The sequence below is a fragment of the Puma concolor genome, chromosome C1 (genome assembly GCF_028749965.1).
Source record: "Puma concolor isolate L17-30 chromosome C1, mPumCon1.1.hap2, whole genome shotgun sequence".
NCBI lineage: Eukaryota > Metazoa > Chordata > Mammalia > Carnivora > Felidae > Puma > Puma concolor.
In genome coordinates, this window is record NC_141674.1 from 24,024,924 (window position 1) to 24,046,476 (window position 21,553).

Below are 21,553 nucleotides of genomic sequence, written 5' to 3' on the forward strand. Positions count from 1 at the left end.
ATATAATCTGATCACACCAGTCCTCTGTTTGACACCCTTCCTGACTTTCCACTGGCCTGAAATGCCAAAGCCCTATTGGAGGCTCCTCTGTCCTGACATTTAACATGTATGTTGAGGGCCTAAGAGGGTAGGGGTCTTCCTGGGGTTGGTGGCCTTGGAGAAGTGCAGGGAGGAATAATGGAGGCTGCTGGGGACTGCCCCTAAAAAGCCCCAACTGTGGGACCCCATGAACTTCCAGGGTGGGCAAGAAGCCTTGAGGGAAGTAAGTCCAGAGAGGCAGAAGTTGGCAGTATCCTGCACCCAAGGTCTCCCTCAGGCCTCCTTGGTCACCTAATTTCCTTTTAATTGGTGCCTAATGGAAGTGAATTGTTGAGTTTTAATGTGTCTGTTCAAGTGCCAGTCTTAACCTGCCTCCCTTTTCCCAGGAGTCCGTGGCTGCAGGTGGAAAGAAGGAAGACAGGCTGTTGAGGGTGGGGAGGAGTGTGCACCCTTCCCCCAGCCCTGCTGAGGTAGGCCTGATAGTCCACAGGTCTCCCTGGGACCTTCTCTACTTCCCCAACACCCCCTCCCTGTCCACCTGCATCCCCTGAATACCTAGGTTCCAGTATCACTGACTTAGGACCTACTTTGTGCTGGCACTGTGCTGAGAATTTTCCCTGCATCACTTTCTTGAACCCCCATCAGAACCCAGTGAGGCAAGTAGTACTTGTACCCCCTTTCCACAAATGACTCTGAACTGACATGTCCAAGGCCACTGCCTTTATTCTATCTAGAGCTGTGCTCTAGATATGGTAGTCTCTAGCCACACTTGACTACTGAGCACTTAGAATGTCACCAGGCTGAACTGAGATGTGCTGTATGTGTAAAACAAACACTAGACTTCAAGACTTAGTAAGAAAAGAGAATGTTGGTAATTTCCTTTACTGATTATGTGTTGAAGTGATTTTTTGATATATTGGGTTAAATATATTATTAAAATAAATCTCACCTATTTTTCTTTTTATTGTTTTTAAAGTTTATTTGTTTATTTTGAGAGAGAGCATGTGAGCAGGGGAGAGGCAGAGAGAGAGAGGGAGAGAGAATCCCAAACAGGCTCCATGCCATCAGCACAAAGCCTGACACAGGGCTTGAACCCACAAACTGTGAGATCATGACCTGAGCCAAAATCAAGAGTTGGACGCGTAACTGACTGAGCTACCTAGGCACCCTTATTTCCTTTTTAAAAATGGCTACTAGAGAATTTGACATTTAAAATTACATATGTAGTTTTCGGTTTTTTGTTGGGCATTTTCCCAGGGTCTGGTCTTACACACATAGGGCTGGTCTGCTCACCCATGACCCTGCCATGGCCTGGAAGGCAGGGGAAGCTGCAACCAAGCTTGGGTGAGTCCCGAAGGCTGTCTCACCTCTTGGGAGGGCTGCGGGTCCCTTTCAGCACCCTGGACAGCATCCAGGGCTGTCTTCACCTTGGGTCCTTGGATCGCGCCAAGGCCCAGGAAGGAATAACCGAGACAGGGGCAGGTATCACCTGCAAAATGCTCCCCATGAATAATAATATCAGTGAGGAGGGCTGGGTAAGAATTATCCATATCCCCATTCTGCAGATGAGGAAACCAATGTTGTTTTGTGCATTCCGTCTGTCCACTCAATAAAGATCCACTGATGCCTGCTCTGTGTGGAGCCAACTGAACATACAAACCTGACCAGATCAACATAAATGACAACAATTCTGTGAGAAGTTTGACAGTGAAAGTGTGTGCCAGGACTTTGGGAGCCCAGTGGGTGCCAACTCCTGAGACAGGGAGTTCAGGAATGACTTCACAGAGGGGCCACTTGGGCTAGATCTAGAAGGATGAAGGGGGTTGCCAGGAGGGAGTCCCAAACAGAAGAAATGACATGTGCCTAGGGACAGAGAGCAGAGAGACAGGCCAGGAGAGTTAGGCAACGGACACATCACCAAGGGCCTAGATTCTAGGCTACTTCTAGGATCCTTAGGAGGCTTCTGAGCAGGGCAGTGGCCAGGCCACGTCTGCATTTTGAAAAGATCACACTTGGGCCAGGTGGACCAAGAACTGGAGATAGGAGGCAGAGAGAATAAGGAAGACAACAAGGTGAGAAATTCAAGTCCAGGAAAGAAATGACGAGTTAGCTATTAGCCCTAATGGAAGAGCTCTCAGGCCTACAGATAAGGAAACCCAAGCCAAGGGCCCAGCAGCCTGTCCAAAGTCACACCCCAAGTCAGGGCTTGGGGGAGTGAGGACTGAGGGGCAGAGGGATGGGGCCCTGAACCCAGGAAAGCTCTGCCACAGAAGCGGCGAGCCTCCAGCCTGTTTGAGCAGAACCAACAAGGTGAATATTAAACTGCCCCAAACCAGATGCACAGCAAGAAACCACAAGAGGGGAGGGGAAAGCACATGGCAGCTCAGCCCCAGAGATCCCAGCGGTGGCCAGTGGAGCCCAGGGCCAGGAAGAAAGGAGACAGGAATACAGCAAAGGCACGGAGACGGCTTTAGGTGGTAGCTCAGAGAAAAGCCTGGCCTGCACCATGGTGGGGGCCCAAGGTCAGGGCCAGAGGCTTTTTTTTGTGCCAATAATGTCCATCACAGCACCCGAACCTCCTCTCTGGGGGCAAAGCAAGTGCTGGGCGCTGAGAGAAGGAAACCCAGTGCGGGGGGTGAGGAAGCTTGCCTGGAAGAATGAAGCTGACACAGAGCAGCTGTGAGGAGCAGAACGCCCAGTGGCACTCTGACCCTGGGTCCCCTCACCCAAGGCCAGCCACACATGCCCACCACTGTCCTTGCTGCAGCTTGCAACTCCTGAGTGAACAAAGTTCCCTTTTACCTGGGCTGGCTGGTATCGAGATCCTGCCATTCACAGCCCCAAGTCCCAGTAAAGCCACTGACAAGGTGTGTGAGTTTGGGAAAGTCATGTCCCCTCTCTGAGCCCTGACTTTCTCATCTGTAAAGTGGGGGAGTCACAATACCTACCTTGAAGACTCAAATGAAGTCGTGCCTGAGAGAGCACCGTGCGCAGTAAGTGCCTGGGGTGCCCAAGGGAAGGCGGCCTGGAAGGTTCAAAGGAACTGAGGGGGCCTGGAAAAGCCCAGGGCCTAGGGGCACAGGCCTGAGGACTCTGCTCCCACTCCCCTGACCAGGCCCACAGCAGGCAGAATTCAGAGAAGACTGAGGGAGCCTGTACCTCCATGGCCATCCCTCTTCCAGCTCCTTCAGGAGGCTGTTAGCTGTCACCCCTGCTGCAGCAGCCAGTCCCTTCCCCCACTCTCTCATCCAGGCTCCCACAGCACCTAACCCCTCCCTCTGATGTGTCAGCCATCCCCGGAGACTGAGTCCCTGGGGAGTGGCCCAGGGGTGCCCACGCTGCTGAATGGCCAGGCCAGCAGCTGCACCTGTGGCCCCCGCTCCCAATGCTGCCTGACCACAGAAGCACACTACTGCACAGACTGCAAGCTATTTTTACATGCTGAGCCTGTGCCCCCTTTTCCTGGGTGCCTGGGAACTGAGCAAGGGTCCATCCACTCAGGCATGTGAAGCATACACCCCAGCAATGAGCCTCCCATCCCGGCCCTCTGGCACCAAGGCAGCCTGGTCCCCCCCACTCCACACCCGCACTAAGCCCTGAACCCCGAGGCTCCACTGCCACCCAGCACCCTGTCGCTCCCCTGCAGCCATGAAGCTCAGGTGCCGAGAGGTGAGTTGAAGCTTCCTGTCCTATCAGGGGGAGGCTGATAAAAGGTGTACGAGGGTGGGCTCCACTGTCCACCAAGCCTGGGTTTGAAATCCCAGCTCTGACTCTGACAATGGCCTTGAGCAAGTCACTTCCCATTTCCGGCGTTGTGTTCCTATCCACAAGCCTAAAACCTTCCAGCAAGGTTATTCTGAGGCATCAGTGGTTGTGTGTGCAAAGCTCCTAGCACAGAGCGCAGCATGAGACCAAGTGCCAAGTGATGATAGCTAAGACTTGAGAAGCGGCTTCTGTGCCAGGCACTCGCTAAGCCCTTTGCATATATTAATGTCTCATCCTCTTAGCCACCCTATGAGGTAGGTACTATCACCAGCCCTATTTCACAGAAACTGAGGTCACTAAGCACTGCCTTGGCTCCAGCCTAGGCAGCCTGGCCTCTGAGTCCCAGTGAACAGCAGCCATGACCATCATAGCCACGGGGGAAGGCCAGCTGCAAGGGGTCCCATACCACACGCCCAGTCTGCTTACCCACCCAGGCCCTGACAGGAGACAGGATGCGTCCGAGGTCATCCAGGAAATCGGGGGCAAAGATGGAGTCAGAGCCCAGGTGTCCCCTCCCAGTCAGGGCTGGCCTGACCCCATTATGCAATTTGCTGAGACCAAGTGAGGTGAACCAAGGAGACGGGGGAACAAAGCTGGGGTCCCAGGGCTGGGCCTTCACCTGGGGGAAGCAAACAGCTCAGCAGCAAAATCCACAGAGTGAAGTTTATTCCCGACAAAGTTCCCCTCCCCCCTCCCCAGCCCAGGACAGGGACAGACAGCCTGGGGTGAAGATGGGGGGGCCTCTGAGAAACAGGGAAGGGCCCTGGCCCCCCAGGCCATGCCGTGTCTGGCTTCCCCAGCCCGGCCGAGTCCACTGCGCCTCCCTGCCCAGCCCTCGGGAAAGGGGAGGGGGCGCCGGCTCCTGGGTGGTTCCAAAGTGGAGTGTGAAAATAGAGAGATATATATATTTATACGCAGTGGGCAGTCCGGTGTGGCACTCACACCTCTGTCTGGAAGTCGCCATCAGGTGGTTCTGTGGGCTCCCAGGCTGCTGCTCGGTGCAGGGCCAGCCGTTCTCGGGGCTTGGGGGGCAGCGAGCCCAATGTCATAGACTTGAAGGTGCTCCAGCTCTGATGTCTCCGCTGTTGGGACAAGCCGGGGTGCTCCCCAGGGCTGGGCTTCTCCTGTGGGGGCAGTGGGAAGGAACCCGTGGAGATGGGCCAATACCCTCTCACTCGTTGTACAGGACAAACCGAGGAGGCCCAGAGAGGGCTGGTGAAGCCCAAAGTCACCCAGCAACCAGGTGCCTGAGCAGAACTGAAACCCAGATCCGCCTGGTTCCGTAGTTGGGTTCCTGAGCCCGATGCTCTGAGAGGCCCCTGGGATCATGTCTTCTGTGTGCCCCCCCCCCCTCTTCAAGACCCTGCTGGAGTCTCTGGCAATGCTCCCCATCCCCAGAGCAGCCTCATAACAGTCACTTATGCCATGGGTGGACCCTCAGTGAGCTAGGCTGAGGTTGCCCAGGAAGGGGAGGAGGGCTGGGAGGGAATGAGCCCCTCGGAGCCCACCTGACCCCAACCCAGCTCAGGGGCACTTACGCCGGTCACGCTCCGTTCGGCCGTCCCACCCGAGGACACACTCCACCGCTTCTCCCTCTGCAACGGGGGCCACGGGTCAGGGTCCGACCCCAGGGGGCCCTGTGTCAGGTTGGGCCCCGAGCTTTGGGCAGGGAAAACCGCGGGAGTAGCCCTCACCTTGGCTGCGGACTGGCTGCGGTAGCGGTCGAAAGTGTGGAATTTCTGGTTGAGCTCGTGGTAGAGTTCCGAGTGCCGTTTCCGGGTGTGCATCACCTTCTGGGAGCCACAGGGTGTGAGAGGAGGTGCTCCGCACTGGGGTGGCACTGTGAGCCACCCCCCACCCCTGTCCCCTGGCTCCCCACATCCCTGCCTGCTGTTGGCCCTCTGGGACAAGGCCTGGGTCTCCCTCTACCCCGGAGTGATGCTTGGGCTGGGATCGGGGGATGGTGGGAAGCCCCCATGGAAACCACGGGTTCAGGGTCCTTGGGTCAGACTCTGCAATGGGGCTTTGGCTAATTTTAGGAGTGGGCCCTCCAGGGACAGACACCGCCCACGGATGCCCCCCAACACACATGCGCATACGTGCACATATGCGTGTACACACACACACACACACACACACACACACACACACACACCCCACTTACCTCAAAGTCCAGGTCTGAATATCGTAACTTCTTTCGCTGGGAGGGAGCACCAAGGAAACAGTGAAGGAGAAGAAAGCTTTTTACCACATGCAGTGGCTTTAGAGACAAGAGACCTGGCACCCAACATCTGCACCTACCCCTGTAACCTTCCTACAGCACAGGCCCAGGAGCTAGGAATACTTCAGGGCAGCCCTTGGGGTTGTGGGAACAGGACGGAGGTCTGGGGGATGAGGAGCTGAGGCATGACCCGGCCACAGGGCTGCAGCTCAGGCCCCAGGCCCACACCCCTGCTGCTCCCACACATGACTGAGCCTGCAGGCAGACGCTCACAGGGAGACCGCACACACAGACACACCACAGACGTGCGACCACACACAGACATGGGTTCCCACATGGGATCACAGAGCAGACACTCCTTCCTCTGTGCCCCGGACTCTACCCCTCTGCCCCATCTCGCCCTACTCTCTCTGCCAGCTACAAGCTCCCCTCTCCTTGGAGCTCTCCACTTGTCCTACAAACACGAGGACTCAGGTTTTCAAGTCCTTCCTTTGACCCTGCCTTGCCCCTTTCCCTGGTCTCTGCACCGCTCCAGGCCCTTTCCAGCCCCTCACTTGCCCAAGAGCATTCAAGGCCCCGGTGACCTACGCAGCATCCATAACTATTCGAGGAGGAGGCCTTAGAATCTTAGAACGTTGGCACCAGAAGCACTCATGAGACCAAAGTCAACTGTCCCAGGTTACACTGGGGAAACTGAGGTCCAGAGAGGAGAAGGGACTTACCCCAAGGCCCTCAGGGATGATGCTAAGACTGCCATCTAAGATTTCCCAAGTCCCAGGCCCAGCAGACATGGTCATCACCACTGGCCTCTATGACACCACTCTCTCCTGGTCCTTCCGCCTCTCTGCCTGCCCCTTCTCCACCGTCCACCCTGGCTTCCCCAACACTGGGCCCTCCGCGCTGTGCCCTGGACCTTCTCCTGCCCTTCTCTATGCACATGGGTGACACATGGGTGTCCTCTCTGTTCTGGCCACCTCTCTCTTTCTGGAGGCAGTGGGACATCTCTTCCTGTCCCCAGGCACCACACACACAGCTGTGCCCAACTAAAAAAACTCAGAATTCCCCGCCCCAAACCCGCTCCTCCGCCTCCACTCCATTGCGGTTGCCTGCACCAGAATTCTGGACGTCATCCTTGACCCCTCAAGATACTGCCACATTTATTGCTACCTCCCACACAAGGAGCCTGAAACTGGCCCCGCCTCAGTGGCCCAACCCTGGGCAGGTGTCCACAGAACAAAACCTGCCATGATGCTGAATGCACTCCTCCCCAGTGCCGGTGTCGTTTTGTCTTTGTTATGCCTTCCGGTTTTTGCCATCTGCAGCGGGAGCAGGCACCAAATGTTCAAGAAACATTTTGGGAGAGAAACTCAACTTGCAAACCTCTAGCTGCTAACTTAATTTCCTTTGTGCGGAGGATGGGGAGAGGTTTCTGAGGCCAAACATGAGCAGCCAACAGTGTCTGAGCCGTGACTCCTGCTCCTGTCCTTATCCACATTTCCATCATTACTCCCAGAGTTCCAGAATGTTCTGGAGTTCTACAGTGGACCACTATCACCTGCTTGTTCTCAGCAATTCCCTGACATGGCCAGAGGGAGGGTGGAGCCTCCACAGAAAACACACAGGTAGGGAGAGAAAGGGGTTTGTGTTTTCTCAGGAAAAGAGGGCCAATGACCACAGGCCCATGGGCAGTGTCTGAGGCTGATTCCAGGGATGTTAACAGCAGCAACTCCCAATTATCTAGCACTTACTACCTGTTCCACACAGACACCAGCGTTTTATACCACTCAATTCGTCCTCGGAACAACTCTACAAAGAGTCTCCCCACTTTACAAGTGAGGAAACTGAGGCTCAGAGAGAGATTCGCTCAAGATCTCACAGCTGATCAGTAGCGCCCAAATCCAAACTCAGACCTGCCAGACTCAAGAGACCCAGGCTCCCAGGGCCTGGTGTGGCTTCCCTAACAACACAACATTTAGCCTGAGCCACAGGCCCCTCAAAGGAAGACCCATCCTAACCAGTTACCTCAAAGAGACACTGAAACAAGCAGGAATGCACCGAGAAGTGTGCTCTCAGCACACCGAGTCCAAGCCCATTTCAGGGGTTCAGAGAAGCCAGGGTTCCCTTGTGTCCGTAAGCACAGACGGAGGAAGAAATACACAATGTCCACGCTCCCAGCCACTTTATACAAAGGTGCCGCCCTGGGGAGGGGGGAGGTGCACTGCTGGCTGTCCCTTCCCTGCGGCTGCCCGTGACTCAGACACCGTCTCGGGCACACAGGGGCAGGCCTCCCACGCCCACCCCACGCCCTCTAGCCTCTCACCTCCAGGGAGCCCAGCTTCATGGTGGAGCCCGGCACAGTGCGGGGCATGGTCCGGCTGCGCTCCCCCGGCTCAGATACTTGGCGGGCGCTGGGTGTCGGTGGTGGTGGCTGGAAGGTCATCCCATAGGGGTTCTGCAGAGACCCATAGGCGGGGCCCAGCCCCAGGCCCGAGTGGTCCACAGACAGGAAGCTGGGGTAGCCTTCGGCAGCATGGGGCACTGTCTTGGCAGCCCGTCTAGGGGTGCCCTCGGGCCGGGCCCTCGGGGGATCTTCACCACCTCCGCCCCCGCTGCCAGGCTGCAGGCTCAGAGTCCGCCGGGGCAGCACCATGTAGTCCCCCTCGGAGCCCGGCTCGGGTCGCAGCCATGTGAGGTCCAGCTGCCGCAGGCCGCCTTCCCCACACACGTACACGGGGTTGGCCTCCTGGGGGGGCGGTGGCTCCCCCAGGCCTGGCGAGGCTGCCATGGGCACCAGGATATTCCCAGGCAGCGGTGAGAAGCTGAGGCCGCCCTCGGGACCCACGAGGCAGGACTTGGGCTCCTCGTCCTCATCCAGGGACAGGCGGGACAGTGTGCCCGTGATGGTAGACGGGTTGCAAGTGTTGACCTCCTTGAACAGAACTGGGGGCGGGAGTGGGAGAGAGGTAAGTCCTGGGGAGGAGGAGGCCCTGATGCCCTTGCCCAGGCTGGGGAGGTATACCAAGCCCCTGGGCTTGGATGGAGGAGGAAACTGAGTCTTGGAGAGGTGGCTACGGGGTAGATACTCTCTCACACACCGGGCATGTTAAGAAGAGTGTTCAGACTGGCCCAGAGGCCCACAGCAAGGCAGGGCAAGGCAGGAGCTCCCATAGGTCAGTTCCCGGTGCAGGTCCTGAGCTCTGACCCCCCACAGCTACGAGGCTGTCAAAATGGCCTTGCTCCTCCCCATTCCCTGGCAGCTCCTCCCCAGGAGCCAGAACTGGAGATTCTGGCAAGAGGCATGGAAATCATATAATAAGGTAACGGCCACTAGATGCCCTGCACCCTGCTAAGCATTTGACGTTCCCTCATTTATTTAAGGCTCAGAGAACTAAGCTGTTCGCCCAAAGTCACACATGAAGTGGTGTTCACAACCTTGACTCCAACTTAGGGCTGTCTGACTCTACAGCTAAACAGCACGACCAGACCACTAGCAGGGCCTCCCACGATGGGGCCGGAGGCCCTCCCTTCTTACCCACCCCTGGGGGCCGTTCTCGGCTCCGCACCCGCAGACTCACCTGTCTGACAAGCCAGATCCACATCCTTTTCAAAGTCTGACTATAGGCAGAGAGGGACAGAGCAGATGGGCAGAGAGAGGATCCATGTATCAGGGTGGGGGGACGGGGCTCAGGCCCCTCCCTAGCCACCCAGAGGGGCTGCCCTTGGCACACTGCCCAACAGAGCCCAGAAGAGCCTGAGACATGGTCTTCTCCAGCCTCGCCAGATAGGTGGGAAAACCGAAAGGGGAAAAGACTTGCCCAATGCCACCAAGCCGTCAGTGGCTGGGCCTGAATCAAACCCAATCTCGGTCCCCTCCCTGTCTCCCATCCCCTCCACGGATGGGGAAGATGAACGTGGGGCAGGGGGACGGGGGAGGGGTGGGGAGCACACTCAGAACCCACCCTCACCCTGCCTAGGCCACCTCACTCACCAGGATCTGCAGCTGTCCATTCTTACATGAGTCGGGCGAGTCTTCACTCTCATCGGCCCGGCACACACCCATCTGGCACTTCACCACGTCCTGGACCTGGGGGCAGCGGGTGTCTGCTGGGCCTGAGGCCACCACAGGGCCCCCGGCCACAGCTGGCTGTGCCTCCCACCCCAGGCGCCCAGGCGGGTATGGAAGGAAAGAGGCGCATCCAGTGTAGGGGAAGGTCAGAGGGGAGAAGGAGCCCTGGGAGGCCAGGAGTCCAAGGACAAGGCTGTCCCAGGCTACCAGCTTCTAATACCAAGGGCTGCCCAGCTGGGGGCCCGGTTGGGGCTTGGATCCTCCCAGTCTGCACAGGTGAGGTGGATGGGAGGGGGCAGGAGACGCCCAGCCCCACCTCTCGGCGCAGGAAGCAGTGCACAGCAGTGATGACAAAGCCCTGCGCCGAGTTGAAGACAGCGAAGAGAGCCTGGAAGAGGACTGAGCGGCGGTCTGTCATGGCCAGGACGGCTGACATCCAGGTGAGCGCCAGCAGGGGCAGCACCACGCAGGAGCTCCAGAGCGAGGCCCTGAGGACAGCAGCAGAGGGTCCATCAGGGTGACGCTCCAGGGGCGGTGTGGGGGGCTGAGTCCAGGCCTCCACTCGGCCTGGGGTCCTTAAGCTGCCCAAGACTGGCAGGGCCCCAAACTCTAAGACCTCAGCGATGTCCCCAAGCAGACAGAGGCTGAGGAGCCCGAGGCAGAGAAACAGAGAACAGAGACAGAGGCAGAGAATGGTGGGGGCCAGAGCAGGGACCAGGAGAGGTGGAAGGGGCTGACACAGTGGACCTGAGCCACAGTCAGAGGTAGCATCAGGGGACAGAGACGGGGAAGGTGGAAAGAGCCGGTGGGAGAGAAAAGGAAGAGGGAGGCGGAGGCAGACGCAGACGCTGTGAGTTTCAGCCCCAGTCTGCACGGAATCACGGGCCTGGGCTGCACCCCCCAGAGATTCCAGGAGAGGAGGCAGGAGGCTGGACGAGGAGAGACAGCGGCCAGGGAGAGAGAGCGTGGAATAAGCAGACACACAGAAAGATTCAACAGCGCGAGCGCATGGAGGACGTCAGAGCGCAGATCTTTGGGGATGGGGTCCGGCCCAGTGAAGCACAGGCTCTTCCCTCTCAGGTCCCCAAGGAGGCGGTGCCAGGCTCCCAGAGGCTGCTCAGAGCCCTGGGCAGAAAGATTACAGCTGGGGCTGGCCGTACAAGCTGGGGTCATGACCAAACCCACACATCCACCACCTCCTTGTCCAGGGTGGGAAAAGGCAGATGGGGTCCTGGCATCCAGGCACAGGAGCCAGCCCGCCCTCCCTGGCTACTGCCCACATGGGCACAGTGGGGCAGGCTTGCCACGCCCAGCCTACTCTGCCTCGTGAACACCTGGGTTGGAGAGTCAGGCAGCGGTGGGAACAGCTCTGCACCAGGCAGAAAGATGGGCAGGGGGCCAAGACCTGTCCTAGGAAGAGAAGTTCAGGGCTATTCAGCCTGGCAGGGGGCGGGCCCAGTGGTCTCCACAGCCCCCGGAGGCAGAGCCAAGACTCCGAAAGGGCCTAATCACAGTCATAAGAGCTACCATTGATTAGCCACCAATCCTCTGCCAGGCCCTACACTGAACAATTTACATACATTAGTTCGCACTGTGATCAAAACAACTCCAATAAACAGGCATGGGGATTATTATCCCAATTTACAGATGAGGAAACTGGAGTGTGCCCAACTAGGAGAGAGAGACAGAGCTGGGATGCAAACCCAGCTTGGCTGCCTCTAGAGCCCCAGCTTTTAACCGCTAGTTCTGAGAGACTGGGTCAGAGAGGCAGATGGCAGCCTGAGCGAGAGGGAGCTTTCTACGATGCACAGCTTCCCAGAGATGGTGCCAGCCGCCTCCAGAGGCGGTGAGCCTCCTGACCCTAGAGGTGTGTAAGATAAAGCTGGACCCCCACTGGTCAGGGAGGCTCAGATGGATTTCTGGCCCTGGGTGGGAGGCTGGGCCCCAGGCTCCTATGGATTCATTCATTCATCCTACTCGCGCATGGCTGCGATTTTAAGATTGTCACCTTCCAGAGGTATCTCCTCGAAATAATTCTCTAAGATTCTCTGCCCCCCAATTGATTGTGAGATTCAATGCCTCTGAAATTCTAAATCTCAGATTCTATGACAAATGATAAGACTATGATTCACTCATTCTAACATTCTTAGCTTGTGATTGTCTTATTCTAAGATTCTATCGCTCTAAGGTTCTATGGGCTCACAAATTCTAAAGGCCTCACATTCTAAGAGCCTCTGTAGGTTGGGAGTGTAAGGAGGGCTCCGCAGCTGTGCCTGGATAAAACATAAGCTGGGAGTGGGGGCAGGGGTGGGAGCAAGGGGTGGGCACAGGAACCCAGCATTTTCCCAGAGGCACAGACATTCACTCCCCGTTGCCCTTTGCCAACGTCGATGCCAAGCCCTTGAGAGTGTGTGGAAGTCGGCAGGGCAGGGCAAGCTTTCCAGGGCGCTGGGCTGATTCCCTCCTCCCCCCAACCATGGGCACTGCCCCCCATTCTTTTGCCCCCGCCCGCCCCCACCCCGCCCCCCGGGGGGCACAACTAACATGGCGTTCCTGGCCGAGGCTGAGCTGAGCAGGGGGCTGGGGACCGCTCCACACGCTGAGCAGGGGAGGAGCAGGCTGGCCCAGGGGCACCGCTCCGACCTCGGGGGCGGCACAGACACGGGAGAGGGGGGGAGACACATGGGAAGCGGGAGGAGACGGGGCAGCATGAGCCCCAAGTGGGGTGGGAGGGGGAGGGCAGACGAGAGAGAAAGAGGTGGGTTAGGGTGGGCGAGGGGCTGCAGCAGAGCACTCCGGGTGCCCACCTTGCCTGCACCCTTGATGCACCAAGGTCAGGGAGCCCCGGTTGGCATCGTCAAGCCCTGAGTCTCCAAGAGGCCCGGCCCTCCCTCCCTGTACCTCTTCCTACAAGGCCAAGTCACAGCCCCCTTACCCGGCCCTCTGCTTCTTGGACTTGTCCGAGATGCCATCACGTGCCATGAGCTTGTTGAAGACGATGATCCCAATGAGCATATTCACCTGGGGGCCCAGCGGGCAGGGGGACACAGGATCAACAGGCGCCCGCCTGGCAGGGAAACCCCCAACTGGGAGCTAGGGTACAGGGAGATGGTAGAGCCCCTGTGGCCACATCCCTCCCAGGATGCTAAAGGGGCACATACCAGGACAATGACGGCTGCGGGGCCCACAAAGGCATAGAGCAGGCCGCCCTCCAGGGAGAGCCAGCAGCTGGGGTGGAGGGAAAAGAGGGGACATCAGACACCGGGAGGCCTGCCCCTTGAACACCACCGCTCGGTGTCCCCTGGACTGCCGATGGGGCAGGGCCTCCAGCTGGGTTACAGTGAGCCCTGGGCTCCTGCTCAGCTTCAGTTTCCCCTCTAACAAAGACCCGGCCCCAGCCCACCGTGGGGATCAAAGGCTGATCCGTGAGCTAAATAGTTTTTAGAGATTACCTCCAATCCCAGCACGTGCTTTTACGGTCAGGGAAACAGAGGCTTGGAGACAGGGAAGAATTTGCCCAAAGCACTACAGGCATGGGCCTGAGAAGGCCCAATGGCCAGTCTGATGCCCTAACAGGTCCAGTAACCCCTGCTGCCCACCAAGGGAGGCCAACGTACTAGCTGGATGTACCGTATCCTTTGGTGCGAGTAAAGCCGACAGACACAGCCACCACCAGGGCTGGCAGACCTGGAGGAGGTTGGGGGGGGGGGGTGGCCACAGTGAGACGGCTGTCAGTCCTCAATGTCCCCTCTCCTCCCAGACCCAGCGCGGCTGGCCCCTGGCCCAGACAGTGGGGCCAGGGCCAAAGCTGACCCTATCCTCCTTCCCCTGCCCCCAAGGCCCAGTGACAGAGTCCGGCACGGGCCCTGCTCACCCCAGCCCAGGCAGAGGAAGCGTTTGCGAACGAGGCGGGTCCGCATCCGTCCGATGACAGCCAGGTAGGACTGCCAGGCCTCAGTGAGCACCCAGCAAAAGGAAGAGAGGAAGAAAAAGTGCAAGAAGGCGGCAGTCATGGTGCATACACCCTGCAGAGAGAGGGATGGGAGGGAGTGGCCCTGAGCAGGCACCGGGGTGGGTGGGGCCAGGCTTCCCACACCCGCTGCTGGGCGCGGCCATGGCCGCCCACCCGAGCTCGGCCCCCCACAGAGCCCTGTCAGGCACCCCCACCTTTATGCACCCACACACGGCACGACACAGGCCCAGTGACACGCACGCAGAACTCGACATCCGGGAGGCGGGCAGGCAGGCCACCCACGTGCAGACGGGGCTGGCGGGGGTGGGGGCTGGGGGAAAGACAGGAGCACCTGCCACATCATGGTCCGGCGGGCCCCACGCCTGGCACTCGCGGTGCTGGCACCACAGAGAAGGCCAAGGGGGCCTAAAGGACAGCCGGCATGGGTCATCCGTAGGCAGGTGGCACAAGAGGCCTCACTTGGGCTCTCACAGACACGGGGAGGCCCAGGCTCCACAGATGCCACCTGCCTGACACGTGTGCCCAGCTCACGTACGTGTTCACAGATGCACCCGTTCACCACTCGAGTGCACACACACCCCTCTCCAACGCCGTCACGTCCACTCCACTCACACACGCTACTTCCCCCCCCCCCACATACACACCCCCAACGCATGGCTCTGAGGGATACGAACACCCGTCACTTGGGCAGGTATGTGTAAACACGCGCGCTGGCACCTGCAAACGCTCGCTCACTCCACTCTCACCCTGGCGCCCGCCACCTGCACCTGCCTTGCTCAGCACCCGTGACTGGCCCACGAGGATCAGGACATTGGACGCCAGGATGGACAGGCAGAAGTTCAACAAGATGATGGAGCGCTCGGATTTTATGAACCTGAGAGGGCACGGCGGGCGGGAACAGAGGCGCTAGCTGGCCCAACCCAACCCGGGGTGGCCGGCCACCTCCCGCCCCAGCCTGCCCGGCGTCCCACCTACCTCCAGAAGGCCGCGTAGATGGCAAGAAGGGTGAGCAGCGCCATGCAGGACACAGCACAGCCGATCACGAGGGGGACCGAGGGGGAGCCTGCCAGCTCCAGGGTCTAGGGAAGATGAGCCGGTGGTGTACCGGGTCACCAGGAGAGGCAGCTGCGGGGGGGGGCCCCCCTCCCCTCCCCACTCCCTGTCTAGCCCAGACTGGCACCTGCACCTTCCTCACACTCACAGGGAAGGAACTCGCTGCTGTATCCACGTGTGCACAGGGCAGACCCAGTCACACACGTGGGTGTGTATTTATGCTCAGTCACCCACGCTTCTCTACACACAACCACACACGCACGTGTGTGTACACGCACATGACTGCCACCGCCACACATCCCCAGGTACGTCATCCCCGCGAGCACCATCCCAGAGGCACAGACTTCCATGGCGCGATCCCACAAGTGCACCTGCTCAGATGCACGTACGGGATCACCCAGGTCTCTGCCAACACCATCACAGATGGCCACTGGCAACCCGGGAGCAGCCCTCCCTCCCCAGGCCCAGGTGCTTCCCTCCCGCTCACCAGGTCCTTGGGCGGCTGGGCCAGCACAGCAAACGTGGACAGATGCTGGCACTGGCAGCGGGTGTGGGCTGCCTGGGTCTCCAGGGTCTGGCAGCTCTCAGTGTCCCAGTCCCCTGAGCTGGCATCTCTTGGGTGAGGGAAGAGGTGGAGTGATACCCAGCCCAACTCCGTGGCCCCACTCCCAGCGCTGGCCACTGCCCCAGGACGAGTGAAATCAGAGCAAGACCACACCCGAGAGGCAAGTGGCTAGGGCGCCCCGGGATGTGCCCTTGACACCTCGAGCCCGAGGATGGCCCTGAGGAATGTTTTGGCCTTCCAGGTTAAGACAGCCCTCCTGACAGAGAAGTGCTAGGGCTGTACCCCCACCACACTGCGCCCCTGCCCCACTCACGCTCTGGAGTAGTCCCAACTGGCGCAGTGGGGGTCCGTGGTGCCCTGGGGAACAGAAGTCATGAGTGTGGTGTGGGGTGGGGAGGTCACCACCAGGACAGCTACCCATCCTGCCGTGGCAGGCCCCACACGGGACCCACTATCGGGGCAGACCGCCTCCCCATCAGACAAGCCTTTGGTTGCTCACGATGGGGTATCCCCAGGGTTCCTGTCTGGGCCCCAACTCACGTTGATGATGTAGGAGAGCTCCACTGTGATAAGGGGCTCAGCTGGTGGCTGGGTGGGGGGCCGCACAGTCACTGTCATCACCCTGGATGTGACGGCCAGCGGGGGCCTGGGGACGGGTACTGAGGTCAGCTCCTACCACCGCTGCCCAGACCCAGTCTGGGACCTCAAAGGTGCTCTGGATCCGTGGTAGGGGGCTACCAGGGAGCCAAGACCAATTAAAGGCCAAGAGTTCCATGGGGCCCAGGACTTCAGGTGAGGTCCGCAGCTTAGCCTCTGGGAGCCGCACAGACATCTTTGAGAGGCACCTATGTCCAGGGTCAGACAAGGGTGCCCAAGGCCGCAGGAGGCTGCAGAGGGAGCTCCCTGTGACCAGCACAGCCTCAGTCCTCTTGGTCTCACCTGGGCGGCCCCACGCACCCCTCCTGGGGACTCACCTGGGAGGTGGCAGGATGAGGCCGAGCGTGCGGTAGAGCACAGCACCGATCACAAAGTAGGAGGAGGACTCCTCAGGGTCTGCCGGCAGGAGGCGCTGGTGGGAGTGGCCTGGGCCAGGGGGCACGGTTCCCGGGCCCCTCCCCTTGCCAGGGTTGCCCGAGGTGCCAGATGCCCCTGGCTTCCCCGGGGAGGAGAGGCTGAGCACCTCCTTGGGTAGGAAGAGGCGGTCCTCTGAATGTCGCACCCAGTCCTTCATGCCCCTGCGGCCGCGCATGGGGAATGTGATGTCACTGGACACGGCGGAGACTGGTTCCCGCTGAATGCTGATCACTGCAACCCGTGCCCGAGCCAGAGGGACAGAGGCAGAGGGGAGAGTCACAGGGGAAGAAGCCGATACGGGAGAGACAGACACCAGGACGCAGATATCGAGGTTGGTACAAACACACGGGTGGGGCACACATACACACAGAAACAACACAGAGGTGGAGGAGGAGAAGACAGAGAGAGAGATACAAAGAAGGGGTTAAACGAGGGAACTACAGGCCCCAGAGAGAGAGAAAAATAGGAGGAGCCCTCAGAAACCACCCCACTCCCACAGCAGCCTGGGTTCTGCCATGTCCAGCCCCGCCTCCCTAGCCTGCCTCCTGTACCCAGGTTGTCTGTGACAATCAGAGAGCTCTGGAAGGCCTTGAGGGCATCGCCCACCAGGTGAATGAAGTCCTCCACGACACGAAGCAGGTGCACAGAGCCAGGGGACACCTGGAGACAGAGAGTGTATAAGGGTCCGAGGCAGGGGTCGGTCATGGGGGGCAAAGCCTGGAAGCCCAGCCCCTCACCTGCTGAGCATCATCCCACTTGTCCTTGTTCTCCGCATCCACCATGAAGCTCACCACCTGGAAGAAGCGCTGGGGCAAGAGCAGTGGGTGTCAGGAGGTTCCAGCCCCAGGGACGGAAGCTTCCCCATCAGAGCCACAGGTGCTACCCCCAGCAGACTCTGCCACAGGGGCCCAACCTCCTGCTTCAGTCTAGGGTGCCCTCCTTCCTTCTGGCGGGGCAGGGCAGTACCTGCACATCATCAGCCGAGGGCACGTAGGTGGCCCTCTTGAAGGTGTCAGTGACATTCCTCAGAATGTCCACGGAGAAGAGCAGGTCCCCACTGTAGTAAGTGCGCCGGGCCAGCAGCTCCTGCAGGCTGCGCACGACCTGTGACATGCCCTCGCCCGCCAGCATGCGCTGCCCCTTGGCCAGGTGCTCCCGAAGCTGCAGGGGACAGGCAGGCTGCTGTCACCAGAGTGTCAGGAGCTGGGACCGGCCGCTGGCCCATCCCACTCCAGTCCACCCTCTGCTTGCATCCAGAGGGAGAGGGAGGGTGAAAAGGTCAGAGAGAGATGCTCAAAGGGGCTCATAGGAGACAGAGTCCAAGAAAAAGACCTAAAGATACTTTAAAAAGACTGAAATAGAAACAGCTAGAGGAGGAAGGTGCTCAGATGTACATATAAAAGATGACAAGCACGGCACAGGGACAAGGCACCTCCCCATCCCAGAGGGGTCATGCCCACTCTGGAGCGTAACGCACTCTCTCACTCTTCCTTCCAAATACAAGCTCCAAGTGCAAACACGCAAGTACCAATTACAGCCAGATGAACACAGGCCACGTTCACTGCCAACATTCTTACCCCATGACAGGCCCTGGGTGGGGCACTGGGGTCACAGAAATCAATTCGACTTTGTCCCTGCCTTTAAGGAGCTCATAGTCTTAACAGGACACAGACATCTCGATGAGCATCCACAACACCTAATGACTTTGGGAAGCTCAGGGGACAAGAGGAGCACAGAAATAGGCACCAGGAATAAGGAGAGACACTCGAGAGTCAGGTCTTGAGGTATGAATAGGAGCTTGCCAGACAAAGAGAGGCGCGGCCAGGCAGAAGTGGGCACAGCAGACGTATGCCAAGGCACATGGGCAAGAGCAAGAAACGAGCTCCCCCCACCCCCTCCCAGAGTCTGGGACAGATCCTGGGTCGCCCCAGCCCAGCGGGGCACACTCACTGACAGGTACAGGTAGCGGTACTCGTGGGAGATGCAGCGGGCGAAGCTGGGCAGACCCCAGTATGCCACGCCCTGGGCACTGAGGAGACAGCGGCGGCTGGCAGACCCTGCAGGCAGACAGGACACGGGGCTGGGTGTGGGGCCCGGCTCTCATCCACTTCACTCCGCGCCTCAGGCTGGAGGCTCCCACGGGCTGGGGGCCCGGAACGGAGACGGCAAGAATGGCAGGGGTGGGGCCCGAGGGGAGAGCCACCTCCCCCCCTCACCTGAGGCGTTGGGGGGGCACTTGTTGTAGATGATCTCGCCAGCGGCCGCCTTCTTCCACGTCATCAGCATCACGTACTCGTCTCTGCACATCTCATGGAAGGCTGCGGGGGGACAGTGGAGGGGCTCAGCCAGTCCCCACGGGCGTGTCCCTCAACCCCCGGGGTCCTGCCGCCGATACCTGGACACCTCTTCTCGCTGCAAGGCTTCACCTCCTCTCCAGTGCCCTCGCAGGGGTAGCCCTGCGCACCCGTGGCCTGGCACATGCGGAAGCGGCGCTGCCAGCCCGTGTCACACGTCTTGGAGCACAGGCTCCACGCGTTCCACGGCCCCCACTTGCCATCTGAGGCTGCAGGAGAAGCGGGGCGTGAGCGGCCCCGAGTGCCCCCAGGGCCAGGGCTGCCACCTGCCACCCGTGTGCCGAGCACTCACCCGGGCACTCAAGGTTGCTGCACTCGCGGGTGTCCGTGAGGGCACCCGTACACGTGGCCCAGGCCGGCCCCGCCACACTGCACTTCCGGCTGCGCTGCTGGGTCCCGTTGGCACAGGATGTGGAGCACGGGCCCCAGGGACCCCATTCTAGCCACTGGCCTTCCACTGCATGGGAGACACAAGCAGGGGTGGCCATTGAGCAAGAGGTGTGAGGTCTCGTGGGGGCAGAGCACCGCAGGGAGATGGCAGAGCCTGCCAGGCATTCAGACTTGAGCCAGGCCAGACCCACTGGAGAGGGGTGGATGAAGGGGGGGCTGTAGCGAGCAGGTGGTGCCTGGGCCTGGGCCTGCCTGCCTGCCACCAGCTCCAGGAACACAGGATACCTCTCCACACTCAGCCCCGAGGTGGCACATGCTCTCTTTGGGTTAGGGAAATGGGCCCTAGGGGCACCTTTGGATTTTTGCCCACGCTTAGGCCCAGATCTATGTCCCCTCACAACCCAGTTGCCATGAGCACCCAAGGGCAATGGACGGCAAGGGTATCCCAGGGCTTAGGGGAAGGGGCAGTCTTCTTTTGATGGACCTGCAGTGTGCCAACTCCAAGTCTGGGCGGGGCCACATCACCTCCCACGCCGGCAGGTACACTTCGCCAGTCCCCCCACCCCCCACACTTGGTTAAAGTTCGTGGGCCCCCAGGGTCAAGGCACTGGACCTGACTACCTCCCCTGGGTCTCCCAACCCCCACCCGGCTGGGCAGCGCCCGCCTGGAAGCCCACGGGCGCTACTGACCCGGGCAGGCCGCCATACTGCAGAGCTTAGTCTGCAGCTCGGGACCCTCGCAGGCTTTGCCGCCGTGCTGGGGGGGCACGCAGGTCCGCATCCGGCTCCGGGACCCCCGCCCGCAGCTGCGGGAGCACAGGCTCCAGGACCCCCACTCCTCCCACACGCCGTGCACTGCAAGGAAGCACGTGGCCGGTGGCAGGGCGGCACCCTGGCCCCGCCCACTGCCCATCCGCCCACCAATCAGGAGCTCCGGCAGCTCTGCTACCGCTCCTCATTGGCTCTGCACTGGGCCCCAGGACTCCACCCCTTGGGGGAAGACACAGGAGTCTAGTCCCAACTGGCACAGGATGCCTCCTGTGGCCACCAGGATAGGGAGACTAGGACCCACCCGGGAGGGGAGCCAGGGCTCCTCCTCTCCTGGGAGCACAGGGAAAGCCCAGGAAAGGACTCAAGATTTGCCCCAGCCCATCCCCCCTCCCTTCAGCCCTCCCCATCCCCAGACCCGAAGCAAGAATCCAACATGGCAGACCTGGGGCAGGAGAAGCGCCCCTCCCCACCCCAAGCGCATGGACACACAAAGAGACACGAACCTCTACATGGACACTGACACAGAGAGCTCACACTCTGGAACACAGCTTTGCCCCAGCCCTGTGCAAGCTCTTGCCACACCCCCAGGTACCAAGACCCCTTCCCATGTAGCCTTGCTCTAAATCCACAGCCAGGAGCTGGTTATGGCCTAGGCACCACTTCACTCTCTCAGGGCACGAGGAGCAGGCCTGGCTGAAGCTGGCCCCCCACCATGGTGGACCACCTGTCCCAGGCAGGCACATGCACATTCTCAACACTCCATGCTGGACTGAGGAGGCTCTTTGGGGACTGGGATGGGGAGTCAGAGGAGGGAGGGGACGGTCAGGCAAGGTTTCATTTAAAAAAGGAAAAAAAAAAAAAAGTGGCATTGGCATTGGTCTTAGACCTTGAAGGTCAGACTGAATTGTAACAGCCAAGGTGGAGGGGCGGGGGGTGGACAGGATAAGAATAAGCAAATGCAGGGAGGTGGGAAACTGCTAGAGGCGCTGGTATGGCCAGAGCAAAGGGAATACGGAGGGCGGTGAGGGTAAAAAGACGAGCCTTGATTACCAGGACGTAGGCAACAGGGGAGTGGTGGGCCCAGAACCGAGCCCGCTGATGTGGGCCCTGGTCTGATTCATCTGTGTCCCCAATGCCCTGTGTGGGGCTAGGCACAGTGTGGGGGACAGTCAAGTTTGATGAATGAAAAAAGGAGGCAACCAACCATCTTTGGAAACTGAACCTGCCCGAGTCCCAGGCAGGACCTAACCCTGCAGGCAGACCAGGCGGGAGGGTGGGCATA

General features: G+C 59.7%; 1 protein-coding gene across 14 annotated transcripts in view; it reads right to left on the reverse strand.

The window, feature by feature from the left end:
- Positions 1–4,453: 4,453 nt before the first annotated feature.
- ADGRB2 (adhesion G protein-coupled receptor B2) overlaps positions 4,454–21,553 on the reverse strand; it is a 36,821-nt gene continuing 19,721 nt past the window's right edge. For 4 of the 14 annotated variants that reach the window (XM_086716304.1, XM_086716301.1, XM_086716294.1 and 1 more), the window contains 27 exons: positions 20,191–20,355; positions 19,403–19,567; positions 19,152–19,319; positions 18,973–19,074; positions 18,707–18,813; positions 17,723–17,917; positions 17,494–17,562; positions 17,308–17,416; positions 16,657–16,987; positions 16,223–16,328; positions 15,996–16,039; positions 15,605–15,731; positions 15,040–15,143; positions 14,836–14,938; positions 13,966–14,116; positions 13,709–13,778; positions 13,253–13,319; positions 13,027–13,112; positions 12,636–12,734; positions 10,408–10,579; positions 10,014–10,109; positions 9,601–9,640; positions 8,346–8,965; positions 5,969–6,004; positions 5,499–5,597; positions 5,343–5,399; positions 4,454–4,928 (listed from right to left, as the gene is read on the reverse strand). In XM_086716304.1, coding sequence (XP_086572430.1) covers positions 4,743–4,928; positions 5,343–5,399; positions 5,499–5,597; positions 5,969–6,004; positions 8,346–8,965; positions 9,601–9,640; positions 10,014–10,109; positions 10,408–10,579; positions 12,636–12,734; positions 13,027–13,112; positions 13,253–13,319; positions 13,709–13,778; positions 13,966–14,116; positions 14,836–14,938; positions 15,040–15,143; positions 15,605–15,731; positions 15,996–16,039; positions 16,223–16,328; positions 16,657–16,987; positions 17,308–17,416; positions 17,494–17,562; positions 17,723–17,917; positions 18,707–18,813; positions 18,973–19,074; positions 19,152–19,319; positions 19,403–19,567; positions 20,191–20,355 — 3,674 coding nt within the window. In that variant the 3' untranslated portion in view covers positions 4,454–4,742. The remainder of the gene's footprint in view (positions 4,929–5,342; positions 5,400–5,498; positions 5,598–5,968; positions 6,005–8,345; positions 8,966–9,600; positions 9,641–10,013; positions 10,110–10,407; positions 10,580–12,635; positions 12,735–13,026; positions 13,113–13,252; positions 13,320–13,708; positions 13,779–13,965; positions 14,117–14,835; positions 14,939–15,039; positions 15,144–15,604; positions 15,732–15,995; positions 16,040–16,222; positions 16,329–16,656; positions 16,988–17,307; positions 17,417–17,493; positions 17,563–17,722; positions 17,918–18,706; positions 18,814–18,972; positions 19,075–19,151; positions 19,320–19,402; positions 19,568–20,190; positions 20,356–21,553) is intronic. The other 10 variants (XM_086716305.1, XM_086716296.1, XM_086716306.1 and 7 more) reach the window with 6 other exon arrangements.